The sequence below is a fragment of the Aquarana catesbeiana genome, linkage group LG02, assembly GCF_042186555.1.
Source record: "Aquarana catesbeiana isolate 2022-GZ linkage group LG02, ASM4218655v1, whole genome shotgun sequence".
NCBI lineage: Eukaryota > Metazoa > Chordata > Amphibia > Anura > Ranidae > Aquarana > Aquarana catesbeiana.
The window spans coordinates 337,821,903-337,843,185 of NC_133325.1; the positions used below are offsets into that span (position 1 = coordinate 337,821,903).

Sequence of the window (21,283 nt, forward strand, 5' to 3'; positions counted from 1 at the left end):
AACTAAAACCTACCAAGCATTATAAATACATTTAGAACTGCATTAACTTTCATTCTACTGGAAATCTTAAGCACCGCTTTACCAAATTCATCTTAGGTTCCGATCACATATGCCAATGCCATTGTAATTGTGAATATGGTAAAAGCATTCAAGAGCAACAGGAGTGTGTTAAAGTACAGATATGTTATTCTCATGTAAGTATTTATTAAAGACTGAGTTACAGTAATGGAATCATCGCTAGTGTTGTATTTTTTTGTAATCAGTCCATTCAACCATTAACTGAGTAGACAGAAGCTGGTTTGTTTCCTAGGCTTTGTGGCAGACAGCTGTTCCTCTCTAATTTTCTAGGTGACCCTGGCTTGTAACCTTTTGTTCTTCAGTTATAGTCATTGTTTTAATGGGTTTCAGGCCCAAGGTACAGCTCTGTAAAGCACTGTAATAACATGCTGTTATAGCTGTTCTCTACCAAATGCTTGATTTTCATTCTTCCAATACTTGACCTTGCAGCAAGACAAAAACTGTCATTGTGTTTACACTTCTCAAGCATCCTCTTTTAAAAATGCCAACTTCAAGAGAGGACACAAACTTATTTCCCCATTTTAAGTGCACCCAAACTGACAATTTAAAGTCGTTCTAAAGTATAAAGGTTTTTACCTTAATGCAAGGGTGTTCAACCTGTGGCCCTCCAGCTGCTGCTGAACTACAAGTCCCATGAGGCATTGCAAGGCTGACAATTACAAGCATGATTCCCAAAGGAAGAGGCATGATGGGACACAGCTTGAGCACCCATGCCTTAATGCATTCTCTGCATTAGGGTGGAAAAACTCCTCACTATCTGTCTTTTCCACCCCAATCCCTAAACACTTACCTGGCTCCTGTCACCAGTCCAGCACTGTATTGGCTGCAACATTACTCCTACTTCCCACCTTCACAGGAGAAACTGAGGCCAGTTTGGAGTCATAAGCTCCAGTTGCTGTCAGTCAAACTCCTGTGACAAGGGAGAAGGGGCATGCCTTACCAGCACTGTATGTGTCCATGGATGCACACATCCCGGATTGGAAGCGCACAAGCATGGGTGCCTCCTTAGCACCTGGCTTGCTAAGGACACACCGCCGAGCAGTGAGAAGAGGAACACGCTGCTGGGGGACTACTAGAAGAGGAAGTAAGGGACATCTCTGTCCAATATCAATACACAGAGCAGGTAAGTATAACATCTTGTTTTGTCTTTTTTGTATCATTTAGTATCACTTTAGGAACTTTTAACAGTAAATAAAGTAAAAATGCTAGTTGCTTGGCTTTTATGCTGACCCAGTGGCTTCACTACTTTTGGAGTAACTGACTTAGAACACGTATGTGAATTAAGTCAGAGTAAAGTAGTCTTTATCTGCCTACTTGCTCTTTGTCAGTAATGCAGTAATTTAATAAAAACAAACATGACAACTAGCATTTTTTAATGTTTTAATCAAAATGGTCTTCCTTTAACCCTTTTACATAGTTACATGGGTAAGGCTGAATAAAGACAATAGGACATCCAGTGCAACTTGTGTAGGTGTTTCCCATATTCCTGTATGTTGTGTCCTTTAAGATGCACATCCAATATTTTTTTTTTAAATACCCATACTCCATGCTGACACCGCCAATTGTGGACGAGCGCTCCACATCCTTATTGCCCTGACAGTAGGGATGAGCCGGACACCCCCGGTTCGGTTCGCACAGGAATCTGCGAACAGACCGAAACTTTAGAACCCCATTAAAGTCTATGGGACTCTAACGTTCGAAATCAAAAGTGCTAATTTTAAAGGCTAATATGCAAGTTATTGTCCTAAAAAGGGTTTGGGGTCCTGCCCCAGAGGACATGTATCAATGCAAAAAAAAGTTTTAAAAATGGCCTTTTTTTCGGGAGCAGTGATTTTAATGATGCTTAAAGTGAAAAAAAAGTGAAATATTCCTTTAAATATCGTACCTGGGGGATGTCTATAATATGCCTGTAAAGTGGCGCATGTTTCCCGTGCTTAGAACAGTCCCTGCACAAAATGACATTTTTTAAGGAATAAAAGTCATTTAAAACTGCTTGCAGCTTTAATGTAATGTCGGGTCCCAGCAATATGGATGAAAATCAGTGAGACAAACGTCATGGGACCCCCCCCCCCGTCCATTACCAGGCCCTTTGGGTCTTGTATGGATATTAAGGGGAACCCCGCACCCAAATTAAAAAGAGTAAAGGAGTGGGGACCCCAGGCCCTATATATTCTGAACAGCAGTATACAGCCGGTGCAAACAAGACAGGGACTGTAGGCTTGTTGTTAAGTAGAATCTGTTTGTAATTTTGAACTAGTACATTTTTAAAGTGTAGCTCCAGCCAAAAAATCTATTTTTAAGCTTTTTCGAAAACATAGGGAAGGGTTATCATCCCTGTAACATTTGTTTTGCTGTCTGTGCACCTCTTCAGAAGATTTCACCTCACTTTCTGTCCCAATGACAAATGTTTTTTGAAAATTTGGGGGTTTTAGTGAAACAAGGATTGGTGATAAAGCATCAGTGAAGAGGAGACACGTTTTTCCCATATTAACTCTTACAGGAGAGAATTTCCCTTCCTAGGGGTAGATTTCATCTCACTTCCTGTTGTCTCCTTTTGTTTGCAAGTAGGAGTCATTTGTAAGTTGGATATTTGAAGGTAGGGGCCTGCCCTATATACTCTGCAGAAATTGGGGCCTTAGGTGTTGGTGTTGCCACAACACTGTAAGCCCTCACAGTTTCTCTTGGTGGGCGCAGGAACGGGCCGTGCTGTGAAATATTGGATCAAGAATTGTAATTACATGCCATTGTTGAACAGTGGTAGAAATATTAGGCCTTTGGTGGTGGTGGTGGTGGTGCTGGTGCCACAACACTGTAAGTCCTCACAGTTTCTCTTGGTGGGCGCAGGAACGGGCCGTGCTGTGAAATATTAGATCAAGAATTGTAATTACATGCCATTGTTGAACAGGGGCAGAAAAACTGGGCCTTTCGTGGTGGTGGTGGTGTTGCCACAACACTGTAAGCCCTCACAGTTACTCTTGGTGGGCGCAGGAATGAGCCCTGCTGCAAAGTATTACATCAAAAATTGTAATTATATGCCCCTGTTAAAAAGGGGCTGAAAATTTGGGCCTTGGGCACTGGTGCTGGTGCCACAACACAGCAACCCCTCACAGATACTCTAGTTGGAGTGCAGGAATGAGTCCTGCTGCAAAGTATTGCATCAAAAATTGTAGTTACACGCCCCTGTTAAACAGGGGCTGAAAAATTGGGCCTTAGTCACCGCTGCCTCAACACTGCAACCCTCACAGATGCTATAGTTGGAGCACAGGAATGAGCCCTGCTGCAAAGTATTGCATCAAAAACTGTAATTATACGCCCCTGTTAAACAGGGGCTGAAAAATTGGGCCTTGGGCACTGGTGCTGGTACCACAACACTGCAACCCCTCACAGATACTATAGTTGGAGCGCAGGAATGAGCCCTGCTGCAAAGTATTGCATCAAAAATTGTAAGGGCTGAAAAATTGGGCCTTGGCCACTGGTGGGGGTGCCCAGAACCAAAAATGTTCTTGCAAGCTATCAGCATGAAAATTGAGGAGGAAGAGGATTGTCACTTAGCATAACAGGATAGTGACTCAGCATCAGCATAGGCAGTCTTGAAAGGATCTCACATTAAAAAAAAAAATCAATCGGTTACATCAGCATCAGGTGCTTGGTAGCTGGTGATCCAAGACTGATTCAGTTTTATGAAGGTCAGCCGATTGACTGATTTGGTGGACAGGCACACCCTGTGATCGGTTACAAAGCCTCCAGCAGCACTGAATCTGCATTCCGAAAGAACGCTGGATGCAGGACAGGCCAGTAGCTCAATTGCATACTGTGCAAGCTCTGGCCAGTGATCCATCCTCAAGACCCAGTAACCCAGAGAATTTTCGATGGGAAAGATGTCCAAGTCTAATCTTGCCCCTAGGTAATCCTGCACCATGTGAATCAGACGCTGGCGATGGTTGCTGGAACAAATCAGACCTTGGGGCTGCGGACTAAAAAATTGTCTAAACGCATCGGTCAGATGGCCACCTTCTCCACTGCTCCTTCTGTGACTGACCAAAGCCAGGAGGACCAGGAAATTGTAACCTCCCAGGCTCTGGAAATGCATTGCACAAACCTTTCTGCAAGGCCTCCCGAAGATGTTTCATCCTCTACTCCCTCTCCGATGGAAAGATAAGGTCTGCAACCTTACCCTTGTAACGTGGATCAAGGAAGGTTGCCAGCCAGTAATCATCCCTCCCCTTGATACCACGAATACGAGGATCCTTCTGCAGGCTTTGCAGGATCAGGGAGGCCATGCAGTGTAGGTTTGCTGAGGCATTTGGTCTAGAGTCCTCTGGGTCACTAAGGATGACATGATCCGCAGCCACCTCCTCCCAGCAACGTACAAGTCCATGGGTTTCTTTGGACTGTAAATGATCCCTTGAAGACTGTTGTTAATGCTGAGTGCCAGGCTCCACCTCCATGCTGACACAATCCTCCAGCTCCTCCTCTTCCTGTGTGATCGGCGGGCACGCAGTAACACTGTTTAGAAAAAGGGGGCCTTGAGAGGTAAGGAAGTCCTCCTCTTCCTCCCTCTGTTCTGCCTTAAGTGCCCTGTCCATTATTCCATGCAGCGTGTGCTCTAACAGGTGGACAAGAGGGACAGTGTCACTGATGCTTGCACTGTCAGTGCTCACCATCCTCGTGGCCTCCTCAAAAGGTGACAGGACAGTGCATGCATCCCTGATCATAGCCCACTGGTGTGGGGAAAAAACCAAGGTCCCCTGACCCTGTCCTGGTGCCATAGTCGCACTCATTGATGGCCCTCTGCTGCATGTGCAGCTGCTGCAGCATGGCCAACGTTGAGTTCCACCTGGTGGGCATGTGACAGATTAGGTGGTTCTTGGGCCGGTTAAATTCCTTTTGGAGGTTAGCCAGCCGAGCACTGGCATTATATGACCTGCGGAAATGCACACAGACTTTCCTTGCCTGCCTCAGGACATCCTGTAAGCCCGGGTACCTGCCCAAGAAATGCTGCACCACCAAGTTAAGGACGTGAGCCAAACAGAGCACATGGGTCAGTCGTCCCTGTCGGAGGGCAGAGAGGAGGTTGGTGCCATTGTCGCAAACCACCATACCTGGCTTAAGCTGGTGTGGCATCAACCACCTCTGAACCTGCCCTGCAGAGCTGACAGAACCTCTGCCTCAGTGTGGCTCCTGTCCCCCAAGCACACCAACTCAAGCACCACATGGCATCTTTTTGCCAAGGTGCTTGCGTAGCCCCTTGAACTCCTACGGAGCACTGCTAATTCTGAGGATAAATCAGCACAGGAAGAGGCCATGGAGAAAGAAGAAGAGGAGGGGGTGGAGGAGAGAGGTGTGGCAGAATCACCACTAATAGAATTTTGGAGGCGTGGTGGCGGAACAACCTCCAACACTACTGCACCCTGTCCTGCATTCTTCCTAGCTGCCAGAAGAGTCACCCAGTGCGCAGTGAAAGATAGGTAACGTCCCTGTTCATGCCTGCTGGACCATGATTCAGCAGTAATATGCACCTTACCACTGACCACCCGGTCCAGCGAGGCCAAGACATTGCCTTCCACATGTCAGTAGAGAGCAGGAATCACCTTCCGTGAGAAAAAGTGGCATTTGGGAACCTGCCACTGAGGAAGCGCACATTCCACAAACTCACGGAAGGGGGCAGAGTCTACCAACTGAAAAGGCAGCAGTTGAAGTGCTAGCAATTTAGCCATGCTAGCGTTCAACCGCTGGGCATGTGGATGGCTGGGAGTGAACTTCTTTCGGTGGTGCAGCAGCTGGGGCAGGGAAATTTGCCTGGTACAATCTGACGTCGGTGTACCGATAGCAGATTGCCCGCAAGTACTTGGCTGTGACACACCTAATTCTACACCTTTATTCCTCTCAGTGCAGGTTTCAGAGAGGACTAAAGGTATAGTGGGGTTGGAGATCCCAGCTGATGAGGAGCAAGGAGAGGTCCGCTTTGTTCTTTGGTGTGGGTCTTTTAGGTACGCTTGCTAACGAACTGCATGGCAGGTCGACATATGTCTGGTCAAGCATGTGGTGCCCAAGCAGGTGATGTTTTGGCCATGCGAGATACACTTGAGACATATGTTGCAAATAGTAGCCGTGGGATCTGATGCACTCGTCTCAAAAAAGCCCACACCAAAGAACTTTTGGAATAACGCGCAGAGACAGCAGCGCCCTGCACATGCGGAGCTCTGCAGTGTGATGCAGTCGGTGTGCTGTCCTTAAGCTGGCCCCTGGAGGTCATCCTGCCTCGTTGGAGATGTGCCTCCTCCTCCTCTCTCCTATCAGGCACCCACATGGAGTCAGTGACCTCATCATCCCCTCCCGCCTCATCACTGGAGCAAAGCTGGCAGTATGCTGCAGCTGGGGGAACATGACTGCCACATTGCTGTCCTTCTTGGGAACCCCCTCTCTCTGGGCTCATGTTACTGCCTTCCTCTAGCTGGGTACCATCATCGGAGCCTTCAAAACGCTGGGCATCCTCCTGGAGCATGTACCCAACACTGTGGTCAAACAGTTCAGGGGACTCCTCAGGAGGACATGGTGGGGCTAGGGAAGGAGTGACTGATGCCATTGAGCTGAGGGAAGAGGCCACGTTGGCAGCTGCTTTGTCAGACAAAGTACCCTGAGCCTGGGTGAGAGAGGATGAGGAGGATGAGGACAGCTTGGTCATCCACTCTCCCAAGTCTTACGCATGTTGCGGCTCAACACGGCCAGCTGCTGAAAAAAAGGACAAGCGCATCTCTCGGCCTCGTGCTGATGAGGATGCACCGTCTCCATGACCAGCACTGTTGCCTCTAGACACAGAGCCTGCTTGCCCTCTTTCATTGGCTTGTGACTGTCTGCCTCTCCTTGTTGGCCTTCCAGACATACTAATGGCCTGCAGTGAGATGTAGCTGCACAAAGCTGGGATGTATATATATACTGATACTGCAGCTAGCAGAATCAACTGCCTGCCTGTAGTATTATTAGTATGAGAACACCAGCAATTGTCTTAAGGTAGCTTTGGGTGCACACTGTGCAGAGGACACAGTACACTAACTGTAAATACTGTGGCTGCCTGCCTATGGTATTAATAGGATCAGAACAACAGCAATTGTCTCTAGGTAGTTTAGGTGCACACTGTGCAGAGGACGCAGTACACTAACTGTAAATACTGCAGCTGCCTGCCTGTGGTACTAATAGGATCAGAAGAACACCACCAATTTTCTTCAGGTAGCTTTAGGTGCACACTGTGCAGAGGACACAGTACACTAACTGTAAATACTGTAGCTGCCTGCCTGTGGTACTAATAGGATCAGAAGAACACCACCAATTTTCTTCAGGTAGCTTTAGGTGCACACTGTGCAGAGGACGCACTAAACTAACTGTAAATACTGCAGCTGCCTGCCTGTGGTATTAATAGGATCAGAACAACAGCAATTGTCTTCAGGTAGCTTTAGGTGCACACTGTGCAGAGGATGCACTTCACTAACTGTAAATACTGCAGCTGCCTGCCTGTGGTATTAATAGGATCATGACACCAGCAATTTTCTTCAGGTAGCTTTAGCTGCACACTGTGCAGAGGATACAGTACACTAACTGTAAATACTATAGCTGCCTGCCTGTGGTACTAAAAGGATAAGAAGAACACCAGCAATTTTCTTCAGGTAGTTGTAAATACTATAAAAACACCTGCCTGCCTGTCAGTAGGAAGAGAATAATAACTGTAAATACTGCAGCTGCCTGCCTGTGGTATTAATAGGATCAGAACAACAGCAATTGTCTTCAGGTAGCTTTAGGTGCACACTGTGCAGAGGACGCACTACACTAACTGTAAATACTGCAGCTGCCTGCCCGTGGTACTAATAGGATCAGAACAACAGCAATTGTCTTTAGGTAGCATTAGGTGCACACTGTGCAGAGGATGCACTACACTAACTGTAAATACTGCAGCTGCCTGCCTGTGGTACTAATAGGATCAGAACAACAGCAATTGTCTTCAGGTAGCTTTAGGTGCACACTATGCAGAGGACACAGTACACTAACTGTAAATACTGCAGCTGCCTGCCTGTGGTATTAATAGGATCAGAACAACAGTAATTGTCTTCAGGTAGCTTTAGGTGCACACTATGCAGAGGACGCACTACACTAACTGTAAATACTGCAGCTGCCTGCCTGTGGTATTAATAGGTTTAGAACACCAGCAATTTTCTTCAGGTAGCTTTAGGTGCACACTGTGCAGAGGACACAGTACACTAACTGTAAATACTGTAGCTGCCTGTGGTACTAATAGGATAAGAAGAACACCAGCAATTTTCTTTAGGTAGCTGTAAATACTATAAAAACACCTGCCTGCCTGTTAGTAGGAAGAGAATAACAGGAACGGATCTAGCTAAACTGAATACAGTGTACATATATATATATATATATATATATATATATATATATATATATATACAACACCTAGGATGCATATATATACACAATACACTGTAAGTGCAGCTAACTGACTCGCCTGCATACTCTATTTAACTTAAATCAAATGACACTGTCTCTCTGTCTATCTCACCGCTGCCGCAACACACTACACAAGGCCTTATATAATGTGGGGCTTGTACTAAACCCCCTGAGCCATAATTGGCCAAAGCCACCCTGGCTTTGGCCAATTACGGATCTCTGTACAGACGGCGCTGTGATTGGCCAAGCATGCACGTCATAGTGCATGCGTGGCTATTATCAACCAGCAGTGCACTGTGATGCCGCAGTGAATTATGGGCCGTGACACGCCATTCGAATTTGGCGCGAATGGCCCATAACTTTCGCAATTTGACGAACTGGCGATGTTCGAGTCAAACATGGGTTCGAAGCTCATCCCTACCTGACAGTGAAAAAGCCCCTGTGCAGTTTAAGGTTAAACTGCTTCTCCTCCAATCTCATTGTGTGGCCCAGTGTCCTCTGACACTGCTTGAGACTGAATATTTTTTCCCTATGCTGGGATCACCATTGAGGTATTTGTAAATCGCTATCATGTCCGCTCTCAAGCCTCGCTTCTCTAGCAAGATTACATTTAGTGCTTGCAGGAGTTCCTCGTAATTGAGGGCGTCCAGTCCCCTTATTTGTTTTGTTGCCCTTCTTTGGACTCTCTCCAGTTCCAGCACATCCCTTCTGAGGACTGGTGACCAGAACGGGACAGAGTACTCCAAATGTGGTCCAACCAGAGTTTTATAAAGTGGTAGGATTATAGTTCTATCCCTGGAGTATATCCCTTTTTTTGCATGCTAATATTCTGCTGGCTTTGATAGCTGTAGATTGTCAATGCATGCTATTGCTCAATTTGTCATCCACTAGGGCCCCCAGATCTTTCTCCATCCTTGTTTTCTCCAGAGGTTCTCCCCCTGGTGAGTAGTTTGCATTTATGTTTTATGCGCCCAAGTGCATTACTTTACATTTCTCCACATTAAACCAAATTTGCCATGTATTTGTCCACTTCAGTATTTTGTTCAAGTTTTTCTGTAAAATTTCTATATACTGATGTGAAGTTATTGCCCCGATTATTTTTGTGTCGTCGGCAAAAACTGAGATTGAGCTATTTATCCCATTCTCTATATCATTTATGAATAAATTTAATAGGATTGGTCCCAAGACAGAACCTTGAGGTAGCCCACTTACCACTCCAGACCAGTCTGAGTACACATTATTTATCACCACCCTTTGGATACGCCACTGTAACCAGTTTTTTTACCCAAGAAAAAACTTTATGGTCTACGCCAGCAGACCTCAGCTTGTAAATTAAGCGTTTATGGGGGACTGTATCAAATGCTTTTGCAAAATCCAGGTACACTAAATCCACAGACCTTCTTCTATCTAGATGGCAGCTCACTTTCTTGTAGAATGTTAGCAGATTGGTTTGGCAAGAATGACCTTTCATAAACCCATGCTGTTTACTACTAATGATATTTTTTTCTTCAAAAATTTCTGAATATAATCCCTTATCACTCCCTTCAATAATTTACCAACTATTGATGTTAGGCTGGCTGGCCTGTAGTTTCCATGGATTTGCCTCTGCCCTTTTTTGAATGTTGGTGCCACATTAGCTTTTCTCCAATCAGCTGGTACAATTCCTGTCAGTATGCAGTCCGCAAACATTAGGAACAATGGTCTGGCTATAACCTGACTAAGTTCTCTGAGGACTCTCGGGGGTGAGCCATCTGGTCCTGGTGATTTATTTGTATTACATTTATTAAGTGTTTCCTTCATTCCAGCCTATGTTGGCCACAATGGTATGCCCTATGACATGTCACTAACAGTACTGTCATGGTCGGTATACCCCTGTTTTTCCAGTGTAAAAACTGAAGAGAAGAAGGCATTTAGTACAGTTGCATTCTCTGTGTCATCTGTAACCATCCTCCCATTCTCGTCTTGTATGTGGGCAATGTGCTCTGATCTTGCCGTTTTACTGTTAATATATTTAAAACATGTCTTTGGATTTTTTTTTACTCTCCTCTGCTATGTGTCTCTTGTAGTCTTTTTTAGGCGCCCTGATTGCGTTCTTACACATCTTATTGCATTCCTTGTAGTTTTGGAATGCTGACGATGACTCATCCCCTTTATATTTTTTAAAGGCCATTTTTTTCTCTTTATTGAGGCTTTTTACATTATGGTTTAGCCACCCAGGTTTAACCTTCGCTCTTCTATATTTATTGCCCATTGGAATGCACTGTGTGATACCTTTGTTTAACCACTTCTGCTCCGGAAGGTTTACCCCTTTCCTGACCAGGCCATTTTTTGCGATACTTCACTGCGTTGATTTAACTGACAATTGCGCGGTCATGCGACACTGTACCCAAATAAAATTGATGTCCTTTTTTCCCCACAAATAGAGCTTTCTTTTGGTGGTATTTGATCACCTCTGCAGTTTTTATTTTTTGCGTTATAAATGAGAAAAGACCAACAATTTAGAAAAAAAAAACAATATTTTTTACTTTCTTTAAAAAAAAAAAATCACATCTAATAAAAAAAAATTAAAAATCAGATTTCTTCATCAATTTAGACAATATGTATTCTGCTACATGTTTTTGGTAAAAAAAAATCCCAGTAAGTGTATATTGATTGTTTTGCGCAAAAGTTATAGCATCTACAAACTATAGATTTATGGACTTTTTATTTTTTTATTGTTTTTACTAGCAATGGCAGTGATCAGCGATTTTTAGCGGGACTGTTTGGGGACCAGTGACACCAATACAGTGATCAGTGCAAAAAAATACACTGTCACTGTACTAATGACTCTGGCAGGGAAGGGGATAACATCAGGGGTGATCAAAGGGTTAACTGTGTTCCCTGGGAGTGCTTTCTTACTGTGTGGGGGATGGCTTAACTGAAGAAAGACAGAGATCTATGTTCCTACTTAGCAGAAACACAAGATCTCTGTCTTTCTTACTAGCAGAATGGTGATCTGCCTTGCTTTAATAGACAGACTGCCGCTCTGCCTCCCCCTGAACGATTGCCAGGTTTCTGACAGACATCGGGTCTGCCGGACCCGCTGATTGGCTCCTGCTGTGTCCAGTCACAGTGGGAGCGGGGCTCTGGCAGTGCGCACCCCAGAGCTGAAGAAAGAAATGACGTACAGGTACGTGATTTTGCACTTAAGCATTCCCATTATTCTTCCGTCTTCAGTGTTTCAGTGTTTTGATGCCAGAGATGTTTTAGCATTTTTACATATATGTTACAAGTCTGATTTTAGGCCTGAATATCAGTTAAACCCCTAAAACTGTGAATGCTGACAATAGAATTGTTGTTCTCACTGTAGCTTGCATGGGATGCCTAATACGTGTGGAGCATTGCTGTTTTTTTACTTAGGCACACAATTAACCTTTGTTTACATTCATGTGTATGTGGGGGCAGGGAGCTTTAAAATTTTTGTTGGTGATTTTTATTGACTGTGTATAACTTTATTTGTTCAACTTTTTTACTTAATTTTATTGCTATTACATACTGTATGTGATAGTATATATAGAGTAAATGGTTCTCTTTAATGAGACATTAGAGGTCTATGAGATTCCTAATGCAACCCCTACACTCTGTTGAAGCTAATGAAGCCCAGATTCTGCTTAATTACCATCTTCCCCTGCAACAGCAGCAGAGAAATGACAGCTTTGAACCCAGGAAGCCTAAGGCAGCCCATAGATGATCTGATTTTCGTTCCTTCCACTACAGGTGGAAGGGAAGAAAATTGTTCGAGTCCCCCATCAACACAGTGTTGATGTGGGAATGCTTCCTGCAGTGCTATTGTGTTCTGCTGGGGGAGCCTTTATGGCCAGGAGAATCCAATGAATACTGCTAGCAGCTACAGCCGCTGGCAGTAATCAAATGTAAAAAAATGACAGACTGGTTGTACCCAAGTCGATCCATTGGTACAATTAGCCTGCCCATACATGGATCAAATCTCGGCCAGTCCCTGCTGAACCAGACATATTTCAATCCATCTATGGCTGGCTTTAGTAAGACATCATAGGTTGTTGCAGCATATGCCATATGCTCTGCTGCAACAGTCCATGTATATATTGTATGCTTTATTACTGAAATACCTTCAGGTTTCTGGTTGTGTCAGTGCAATACTGATTGTGTCCTCTGATTACGTTTCTGTGGACATTTCTGGCTGCATCAGTTTGGGACTTATTATTACCATTCTGTGTAATAATTATGTTGTCTCTGCCAATATGTTTCTGTTTGTGATTTGCTAATTTGGTTATAATGCTGCCAGTGGGATTAAATTAGATTTTGCTCTGTACATTGCATTGATTTGAGGGACAAAAGGTTGCTGGCCTAGGGGAGAAATAAATATTAGCTTTCTCCAATAGCCAGTATAGAATATATATAAGGAGCCCCAGCCTGAGAAGCTGCACTGCAACCTATCTACCCATTGCCACATTTGGTCTAGACCAGGCAGGAGAAGCAATGTTTGATATAATACAGCTATCAGGAATGTCCTTTTGTTTTTGCATACACATAGTCAAATCAGCGCTGTTTGTTTAGAGCAGTGTTGATCAACCTTTTTTTTCATCAAGGCATCCTTTAAGACTCTGCACAATCTCAAGGCACCACATTCTAAAATGTAAAAAACAAAATTAATAGTTTTACATAAGGCAGCAACATTCACACACGTAGAACACCCAACGTTAGAGATGTTTTTTTCTTTCAAAGCAAACCCACCTATGCACACTGGTACTGACTACTCTTCTCCCTCAGGTTCTCTCCCTCACTCAGCAAATGTGACCCCAGTTCTGGCAGGGTGGGGCAGGGGAAGGGCAAACAAGGATGCTGTAGAGTGTAGAGGCAAGCAATGTCCTCCTTATCAACTGATGACATAATTGATTGTTAGGACACCGACAGCTAGAAGATTGTAATATTGCACAATGAAAACCTGTAGCTTTGTGTAACTAAAAGGCAGGCTTAATCCATCCACTGGCTTGTAGGTTTAGACAAGTGTCCTAGTCTGACCCTGTACAGATATAAAATGATCTTTCCCTGATCAAGTTGACTACAGTTAGCCTGGGCAATATGGCTTAAATTGTGTCCTATTAGTATCTAAAATGGGCAGGTAGCTTTTTAGTGACAACTCGTTGGTAAAGTGGATAACTTACAGATACAATGGCATCCGTGGTTGACCTCTGGGAATAGTTTGGGGCTTGCACCTTTTGTGCTAATTGTTTCCAAATCTTGTCAAGGTATCCTGATGGTACATACAGTATATTTGTTGGTTAGTTAAAAATGCAGACATTATTATTATAGTGCGATAAGTGCTGTAACCAACAGGAATCGATCAAAAGTAATCTTTTACTGAACTGACTTCAGTGACCTGAAGTCTGATTAGTTAATATCCGAGACTACACTTGGCACAATATTGTTGCTCTTTGCAAAAGTTTACTGAATAAGCCTGACAAATACATTTGAACAGCTCTGCAAAAAATAAGCATTTAATAGAATAAGCATCTCTATTAGTCTCTGCCCTCCATGTACACATATAATGCATTTTTCATCTAAACTATATTACCAAAAGTAGTGGGATGCCTGCCTTTACACGCACATGAACTTTAATGGCATCCCAGTCTTAGTCCGTAGGATACAATATTGAGTTGACCCACCCTTTGCAGCTATAACAGCTTCAACTCTTCTGGGAAGGCTGTCCACAAGGTTTTGGAGTCTGTCTATGGGAATGTTTGACCATTCTTCCAGAAGTGCATTTATGAGGTCAGGCACTGATGTTGGACAAGAGGGCCTGGTTCGCGGTCTCTGCTTTAATTTATCCCAAAGGTGTTCTATCGGGTTGAGGTCAGTACTCTGTGCAGGCCATTAAAATTCCTCCACCCCAAACTCGCTTGTCCGTTTCTTTATGCATCTTGCTTTGTGCACTGGTCCAAATCATTTGGTGGAGGGGGGATTATGGTGTGGGGTTGTTTTTCAGGAGTTGGGCTTGGCCCCTTTGTTCCAGTGAAGGGAGCTCTTAAGGTGTCAGTATATCAAGACATTTTGGCCAAATTCATTCTCCCAACTTTGTGGGAACAGTTTGGGGATGGCCCCTTCCTGTTCCAACATGACTGTGCACCAGTGCACAAAGCAAGGTCTATAAAGACATGGATGAGCATCCAACATCAGTACCTGACCTCACAAATGCGCTGGAAGAATGGTCAAATAGTCCCATAGGCACACTCCTAAACCTTGTGGACAGTCTTCCCAGCAAAGTTGAAGCTGTTATAGCTGCAAAGGGTGGGCCAACTCAATATTGAACCCTACGGACTAAGACTTGGATGCCATTAAAGTTCATGTGTGTGTAAAGGCAGGTGTCCCAATACTTTTGGTAATACAGTGTATGTCTGCTATTTTAAGACACAAAAAAGGTGAAAGTTCCCATTTTACTTCCAGTAACACCTCATGAGTTCTACTCAGTGATGTCCATGCAGCCCATGAAAATACATTGATTACAAAAATAACAAACTATTAGCATACTGTTAATTTATTTATGAAAAAACACATATAATACATGTCAGGACACTTATACAGGAACCTTATACAATAAAATGTGCTAACTGATAAGTCAGTGAGAATTTACACGGCTGTACTGTACTATGAATAATAGCTCTTATCATTGGGGGTTAGAGGGGAAACTATAGTGCTCTTAATGTTTTTTAGATACAGTATACATGAAAGAGATCGATTTAATGAAAACAATCCATGTATGTTAGTCAAGAACCTTGTTCCTCTGTATAGTTTGTAATCATCTGTGCACATGGGAGCAACCTTTTTAATCCTCTTATGGTACTGCTGATTAAAAACAATAAACTAGCTCATGTAATGATTGGTAGATGGAAGGCACGTGTTCTAGTATGGTTGCTGGAGTGCATTTTTTCATGCATAGCCAGAAAGACATACGATTTACTTTAGTAAGGCTGGCAGGTGCTACATTGCACCTTTTTTGATTCATTTGGAGTTTGAATTTTCAGAACAATTTCACTTTAATTTTTGAACAAGGCCAAAAACATTAGACTTCAGATGAAACTCTTTTCTGCTGTCCATGTTAGGCAGTAATTAGAATTGCAATTATAAGTAGATTATGTGCTAATATCCTACTTTTAAGCAGAATCACATTCCTGATCAACTGTCAACACTTGGATTTGAAGATGACATTAAAGTAGTTTGGTCCTAGAATCCGCCAATGTCTTATTAACAGAAGCAATGAGTTCCTAAGCTTCATAGTACAACTAGCAATGTTTAATTGGCGCTGTAATCTACCTAATCTAAAATATGTCTATCTCATTCTCCATTACATGTTTCATTGTACTTAGCATTTCCTGTTTAACGATCTATGCCATCTGTCTTTAGAACATCCAGAAGTAAGGCGTTGTAGGGCAGATGAAAATGGACACATTTTTTCACACATATATTATCAACTTCTGGAGAAAGTGAACATTACTGTGAATTATTTTACTGTTCTTGCTGTTAATCATTTTTAATATTTCTTTCAGTTTGGTGGTAAATTTATCCTTAAAAAATGCAAATGTAATTATAAAAACGAAACTGCAGAAAGAGTGATTTGAGAGATAGATAGATAGATAGATAGATAGATAGATAGATAGATAGATAGATAGATAGATAGATAGATAGATAGATAGATAGATTATCTGTTAATTGTCTTGGACATTGTTCTGTTTTTATAGGATGTTATTGTAACACTTCAAGAAAAGCTTTCGATAAAGTGCATTGAACACTTTTCCCTGATGTTGGAGCAAAGAACAGAAGGAGCTGGAACCAAACTTCTTTTACTACATGAACAGGAGACACTAACTCAGGTTTCTAAATCCTACTTAGTATATACCTTAACAAGTTCAAGCTAGATGCGGCAATTACAAAATTACAACTAGGCGTTTGACTGGTCCAGTGACATTTGTGGCTTGCTTAAAGGACATAAAAAAATACCAATTGATAATTAATGGAGTATCAACAAAATGGAGACTACAATATGCAAAACTAAAAATAAAAGTAAAAAGTGTAAAACCACAACGTGTTCCCCTGCAACGCTGTGATAAATAAACAAACTAATGCAAAATTTGAAAAGTGTACAAAATTTCAACACAATAGGGGAGATTTACTAAAACCGGTACACACAGAATCTGGTGCAGCTGGGAATAGTAATCGATCAGCTTCCAGTTTTTATTGTCAAAGCTTATTTGAACAAGCTGAAGTTAAAAGCTGATTGGTTATTATGCACAGCTGTACCAGATTCTGATTGCTCCCGTTTTAATAAATTTCCCCCCATTGTGTTCTTCCAAATAAGCTGTGCCACACAATCTTCCACAATTCCACCAGTGCTCTCAATGGTTCACCTCTCCCAGTATATGGAGAACTCACCATGAATACACGCCTCTCTTTTTTATCAGATAGGCATATAGTACTTTAAAATAAAGATTATGAGGTACTGCCAGCTCCAAACCATATCCACTCCTCCTCTCTTCACTCGCACTTGATACACCATTATCCGCACATATAGAATGCATAAGGATAAAAGCAAGATAAAACATATAGGCATATTGCAACGTGCAGGGTCACAGTCTCACCACACAGGTCGGAGCATTTGAAGTCACTTCCAGTACATTTCGTCATATCCGACTTTCTCAAGGGTATTAATTGTGGAAGATTGTGTGAATATTTTGTAATTATTTGGACACTTTTCAGATTTTTATTTATTTATTTATCACAGCACTGCACTTTTTACTTTTATTTTTGCACATTATGGTCTCCATTTTGTTAATGTTTTGGGAGTTTTATTAAAGTGGCAGCAGTGATAATACTTCTTTTAAAGAGTAATATTTGCTTTTGAGTTTTTTACACATAGTTTTTACCTTTATGCTCCATTTGGGAAATATATCTTTATTGCTACTATTTTGTTTTTATATACATTCACTTCAGCACAGAGTAAGGGGTTATTAAAATTAATGTAGTGTACAATATAAAAGTATAAAAGAAAGTCCAACCTATGGTTAGCCTCTTCCCACTCACAATCTGTATATTAAGGTTCCCCAGCACGATGCCCCATGCTGGGAATACATTGTTAAATTCCCATCCTTTCTGAACAACTAGACACTTTTTATGCAGCTGGAGGCTCTGAATTCTATCTGTCAGTATCAGCTTCAGTCCCCACTGGCAAGTGTATAGTATTTAATTGTATAAGTGTATTTAAGTGTATGACATTTCTTCTAAAAACATGTTTTTTTTTTTATTTAAAAAGTGTACCAAACAAAATTCATATATGTCTTTTAAAATAATAAATACAAATGATTTAGGCATGCAAATTAGTTATAGAATCATTGCCAACTGATGTATGCTGATACTGCCAAAGATGGCCTTAGCATCTAGGCATCAACTACTCTAGCCATGAAAGGGTTAAACAAAACCCCAGAGCTGACAATTTAGTCTCAAAGTTAGGAAATTGTAAGGAAGTTGTCAGGGTCAGACCTATTTCCTGGACCAGTCCCTCCAGTGGTAAAGCAAACTATTTACAGCTGGTGTCACTACTGATCCTGGCTGCCTCCTTCGTCAGAGAATTCCAAATGTCACCACTTTTTATGTTAGTGTCAGAATGCTCTCCTATAAAGATGCTGGTATTTATGCAGAGCCCCTTAAAGATTTTTTATTAAAAATATTTAGTTTGTAAAATATTTCATTGTAGCATAAAATATGTGTCTCTTTACCTACTTTATAAAGGCCATTTCAATGCATAGCTTTTCTTTTATTATTACTGCGCCCCATGTGTAGCCAGATGGTTCACCCAGAACCACAAACAACGTGTCACTTGTCCTAGACATCTCTTAATCCACCAGGGCCCACCATGGTGTAAACTTGCTACTGAGCCAATCAACATAAGCAGTGCATGTTGGGTATATTTTGAAATAAAGGGAAGGACTGACATTCTTTAACCACTTGAGCCCCGGACCATTATGCTGCCTAAGGACCAGAGGTCTTTTTCCAATTTGGCACTGCGTCGCTTTAACTGCTAATTGCGCGGTCATGCAATGCTGTACCCAAACGAAATTTGCGTCCTTTTCTTCCCACAAATAGAGCTTTCTTTTGATGGTATTTGATCACCTCTGCAGTTTTTATTTTTTGCGCTATAAACGGAAAAAGACCGAAAATTTTGAAAAAAAATGATATTTTCTACTTTTTGTTATAAAAAAAATCCAATAAACTAAATTTTAGTCATACATTTAGGCCAAAATGTATTCGGCCACATGTCTTTGGTAAAAAAAATGTCAATAAGCATATATTTATTGGTTTGCGCAAAAGTTATAGCGTCTACAAACTAGGGTACATTTTCTGTAATTTACACAGCTTTTAGTTTATGACTGCCTATGTCATTTCTTGAGGTGCTAAAATGGCAGGGCAGTACAAAACCCCCCCAAATGACCCCATTTTGGAAAGTAGACACCCCAAGGAAATTGCTGAGAGGCATGTTGAACCCATTGAATATTTATTTTTTTTGTCCCAAGTGATTGAATAATGACAAAAAAAAAAAAAAAAAAAAATATTTACAAAAAGTTGTCACTAAATGATATATTGCTCACACAGGCCATGGGCCTATGTGGAATTGCACCCCAAAATACATTCAGCTGCTTCTCCTGAGTATGGAGATACCACATGTGTGGGACTTTTTGGGAGCTTAGCCACGTACGGGGCCCCGAAAACCAAGCACCGCCTTCAGGATTTCTAAGGGTGTAAATTTTTGATTTCACTCTTCACTGCCTATCACATATTCGGAGGCCATGGAATGCCCAGGTGGCACAAAACCCCCCCAAATGACCCCATTTTGGAAAGTAGACACCCCAAGCTATTTGCTGAGAGGCATATTGAGTCCATGGAATATTTTATATTTTGACACAAGTTGCGGGAAAGTGACACTTTTTTTTTTTTGCACAAAGTTGTCACTAAATGATATATTGCTCACACAGGCCATGGGCCTATGTGGAATTGCACCCCAAAATACATTCAGCTGCTTCTCCTGAGTATGGGGATACCACATGTGTGGGACTTTTTGGGAGCTTAGCCGCGTACGGGGCCCCGAAAACCAAGCACCGCCTTCAGGATTTCTAAGGGTGAAAATTTTTGATTTCACTCTTCACTGCCTATCACAGTTTCGGAGGCCATGGAATGCCCAGGTGGCACAAAACCCCCCCAAATGACCCCATTTTGGAAAGTAGACACTCCAAGCTATTTGCTGAGAGGCATGGTGAGTATTTTGCAGCTCTCATTTGTTTTTGAAAATGAAGAAAGACAAGAAAAAACTTTTTTTTTTTTCTTTTTTCAATTTTCAAAACTTTGTGACAAAAAGTGAGGTCTGCAAAATACTCACTATACCTCTCAGCAAATAGCTTTGGGTGTCTACTTTCCAAAATGGGGTCATTTGGGGGGGTTTTGTGCCACCTGGGCTTTCCATGGCCTCCGAAACTGTGATAGGCAGTGAAGAGTGAAATCAAAAATTCACGCCCTTAGAAAGCCTGAAGGCGGTGCTTGGTTTTTGGGGTCCCGTACGCGGCTAGGCTCCCAAAAAGTCTCACACATGTGGTATCCCTGTACTCAGGAGAAGCAGCAGAATGTATTTTGGGGTGTAATTTCACATATTCCCATGGCATGTTTGAGCAATATATCATTTAGTGACAACTTTGTGCAAAAAAAAAAATGTGTCTCTTTCCCGCAACTTGTGTCGCAATATAAAATATTCCATGGACTCGACATGCCTCTCAGCAAATAGCTTGGGGTGTCTACTTTCCAAAATGGGGTCATTTGGGGGGGTTTTGAACTGTCCTGGCATTTTATGCACAACATTTAGAAGCTTATGTCACACATCACCAACTCTTCTAACCACTTGAAGACAAAGCCCTTTCTGACACTCATTGTTTACATGAAAAAGTTTTTTTTTTTTGCAAAAAAATTACTTTGAACCCCCAAACATTATATATTTTTTTAAAGCAAATGCCCTACAGATTAAAATGGTGGGTGTTTCATTTTTTTTTTTCACACAGTATTTGCGCAGCGATTTTTCAAACGCATTTTTTGGGGAAAAAACACACTTTTTTAAATTTTAATGCACTAAAACACACTATATTGCCCAAATGTTTGATGAAATAAAAAAGATGATCTTAGGCCGAGTACATGGATACCAAACATGACATGCTTTAAAATTGCGCACAAACATGCAGTGGCAACAAAATAAATACATTTTTAAAAGCCTTTCAAAGCCTTTACAGGTTACCACTTTAGATTTACAGAGGAGGTCTACTGCAAAAATTACTGCCCTCGATCTGACCTTCGCGGCGATACCTCACATGCATGGTGCAATTGCTGTTTACGTTTGACGACAGACCGCAGCTTGCGTTCGCCTTAGCGCGAGAGCAAGGGGCGACAGGGGTGCTTTTTTTTTTTTTTTTTTTTTCTTTATTATTTTTTTTGCTTTTTTATCTTATTTTTAAACTGTTCCTTTCATTTTTTTTTTTTTTTAATCATTTTTATTGTTATCTCGGGGAATGTAAATATCCCCTATGATAGCAATAGGTAGTGACAGGTACTCTTTTTTGAAAAAATTGGGGTCTATTAGACCCTAGATCTCTCCTCTGCCCTCAAAGCATCTGATGACACCAAGATCGGTGTGATAAAATGCTTCCCCAAT

The 21,283-nt window shown here is 42.0% G+C and overlaps 1 protein-coding gene across 5 annotated transcripts in view; it reads left to right on the forward strand.

Annotated features, from left to right (window-relative positions):
* Positions 1-21,283, forward strand: part of FRMPD4 (FERM and PDZ domain containing 4) — a 608,500-nt gene that overhangs the window by 533,799 nt on the left and 53,418 nt on the right. For all 5 annotated transcript variants that reach the window (XM_073614854.1, XM_073614850.1, XM_073614851.1 and 2 more), the window contains one exon: positions 16,284-16,415. In XM_073614854.1, coding sequence (XP_073470955.1) covers positions 16,284-16,415 — 132 coding nt within the window. The remainder of the gene's footprint in view (positions 1-16,283; positions 16,416-21,283) is intronic.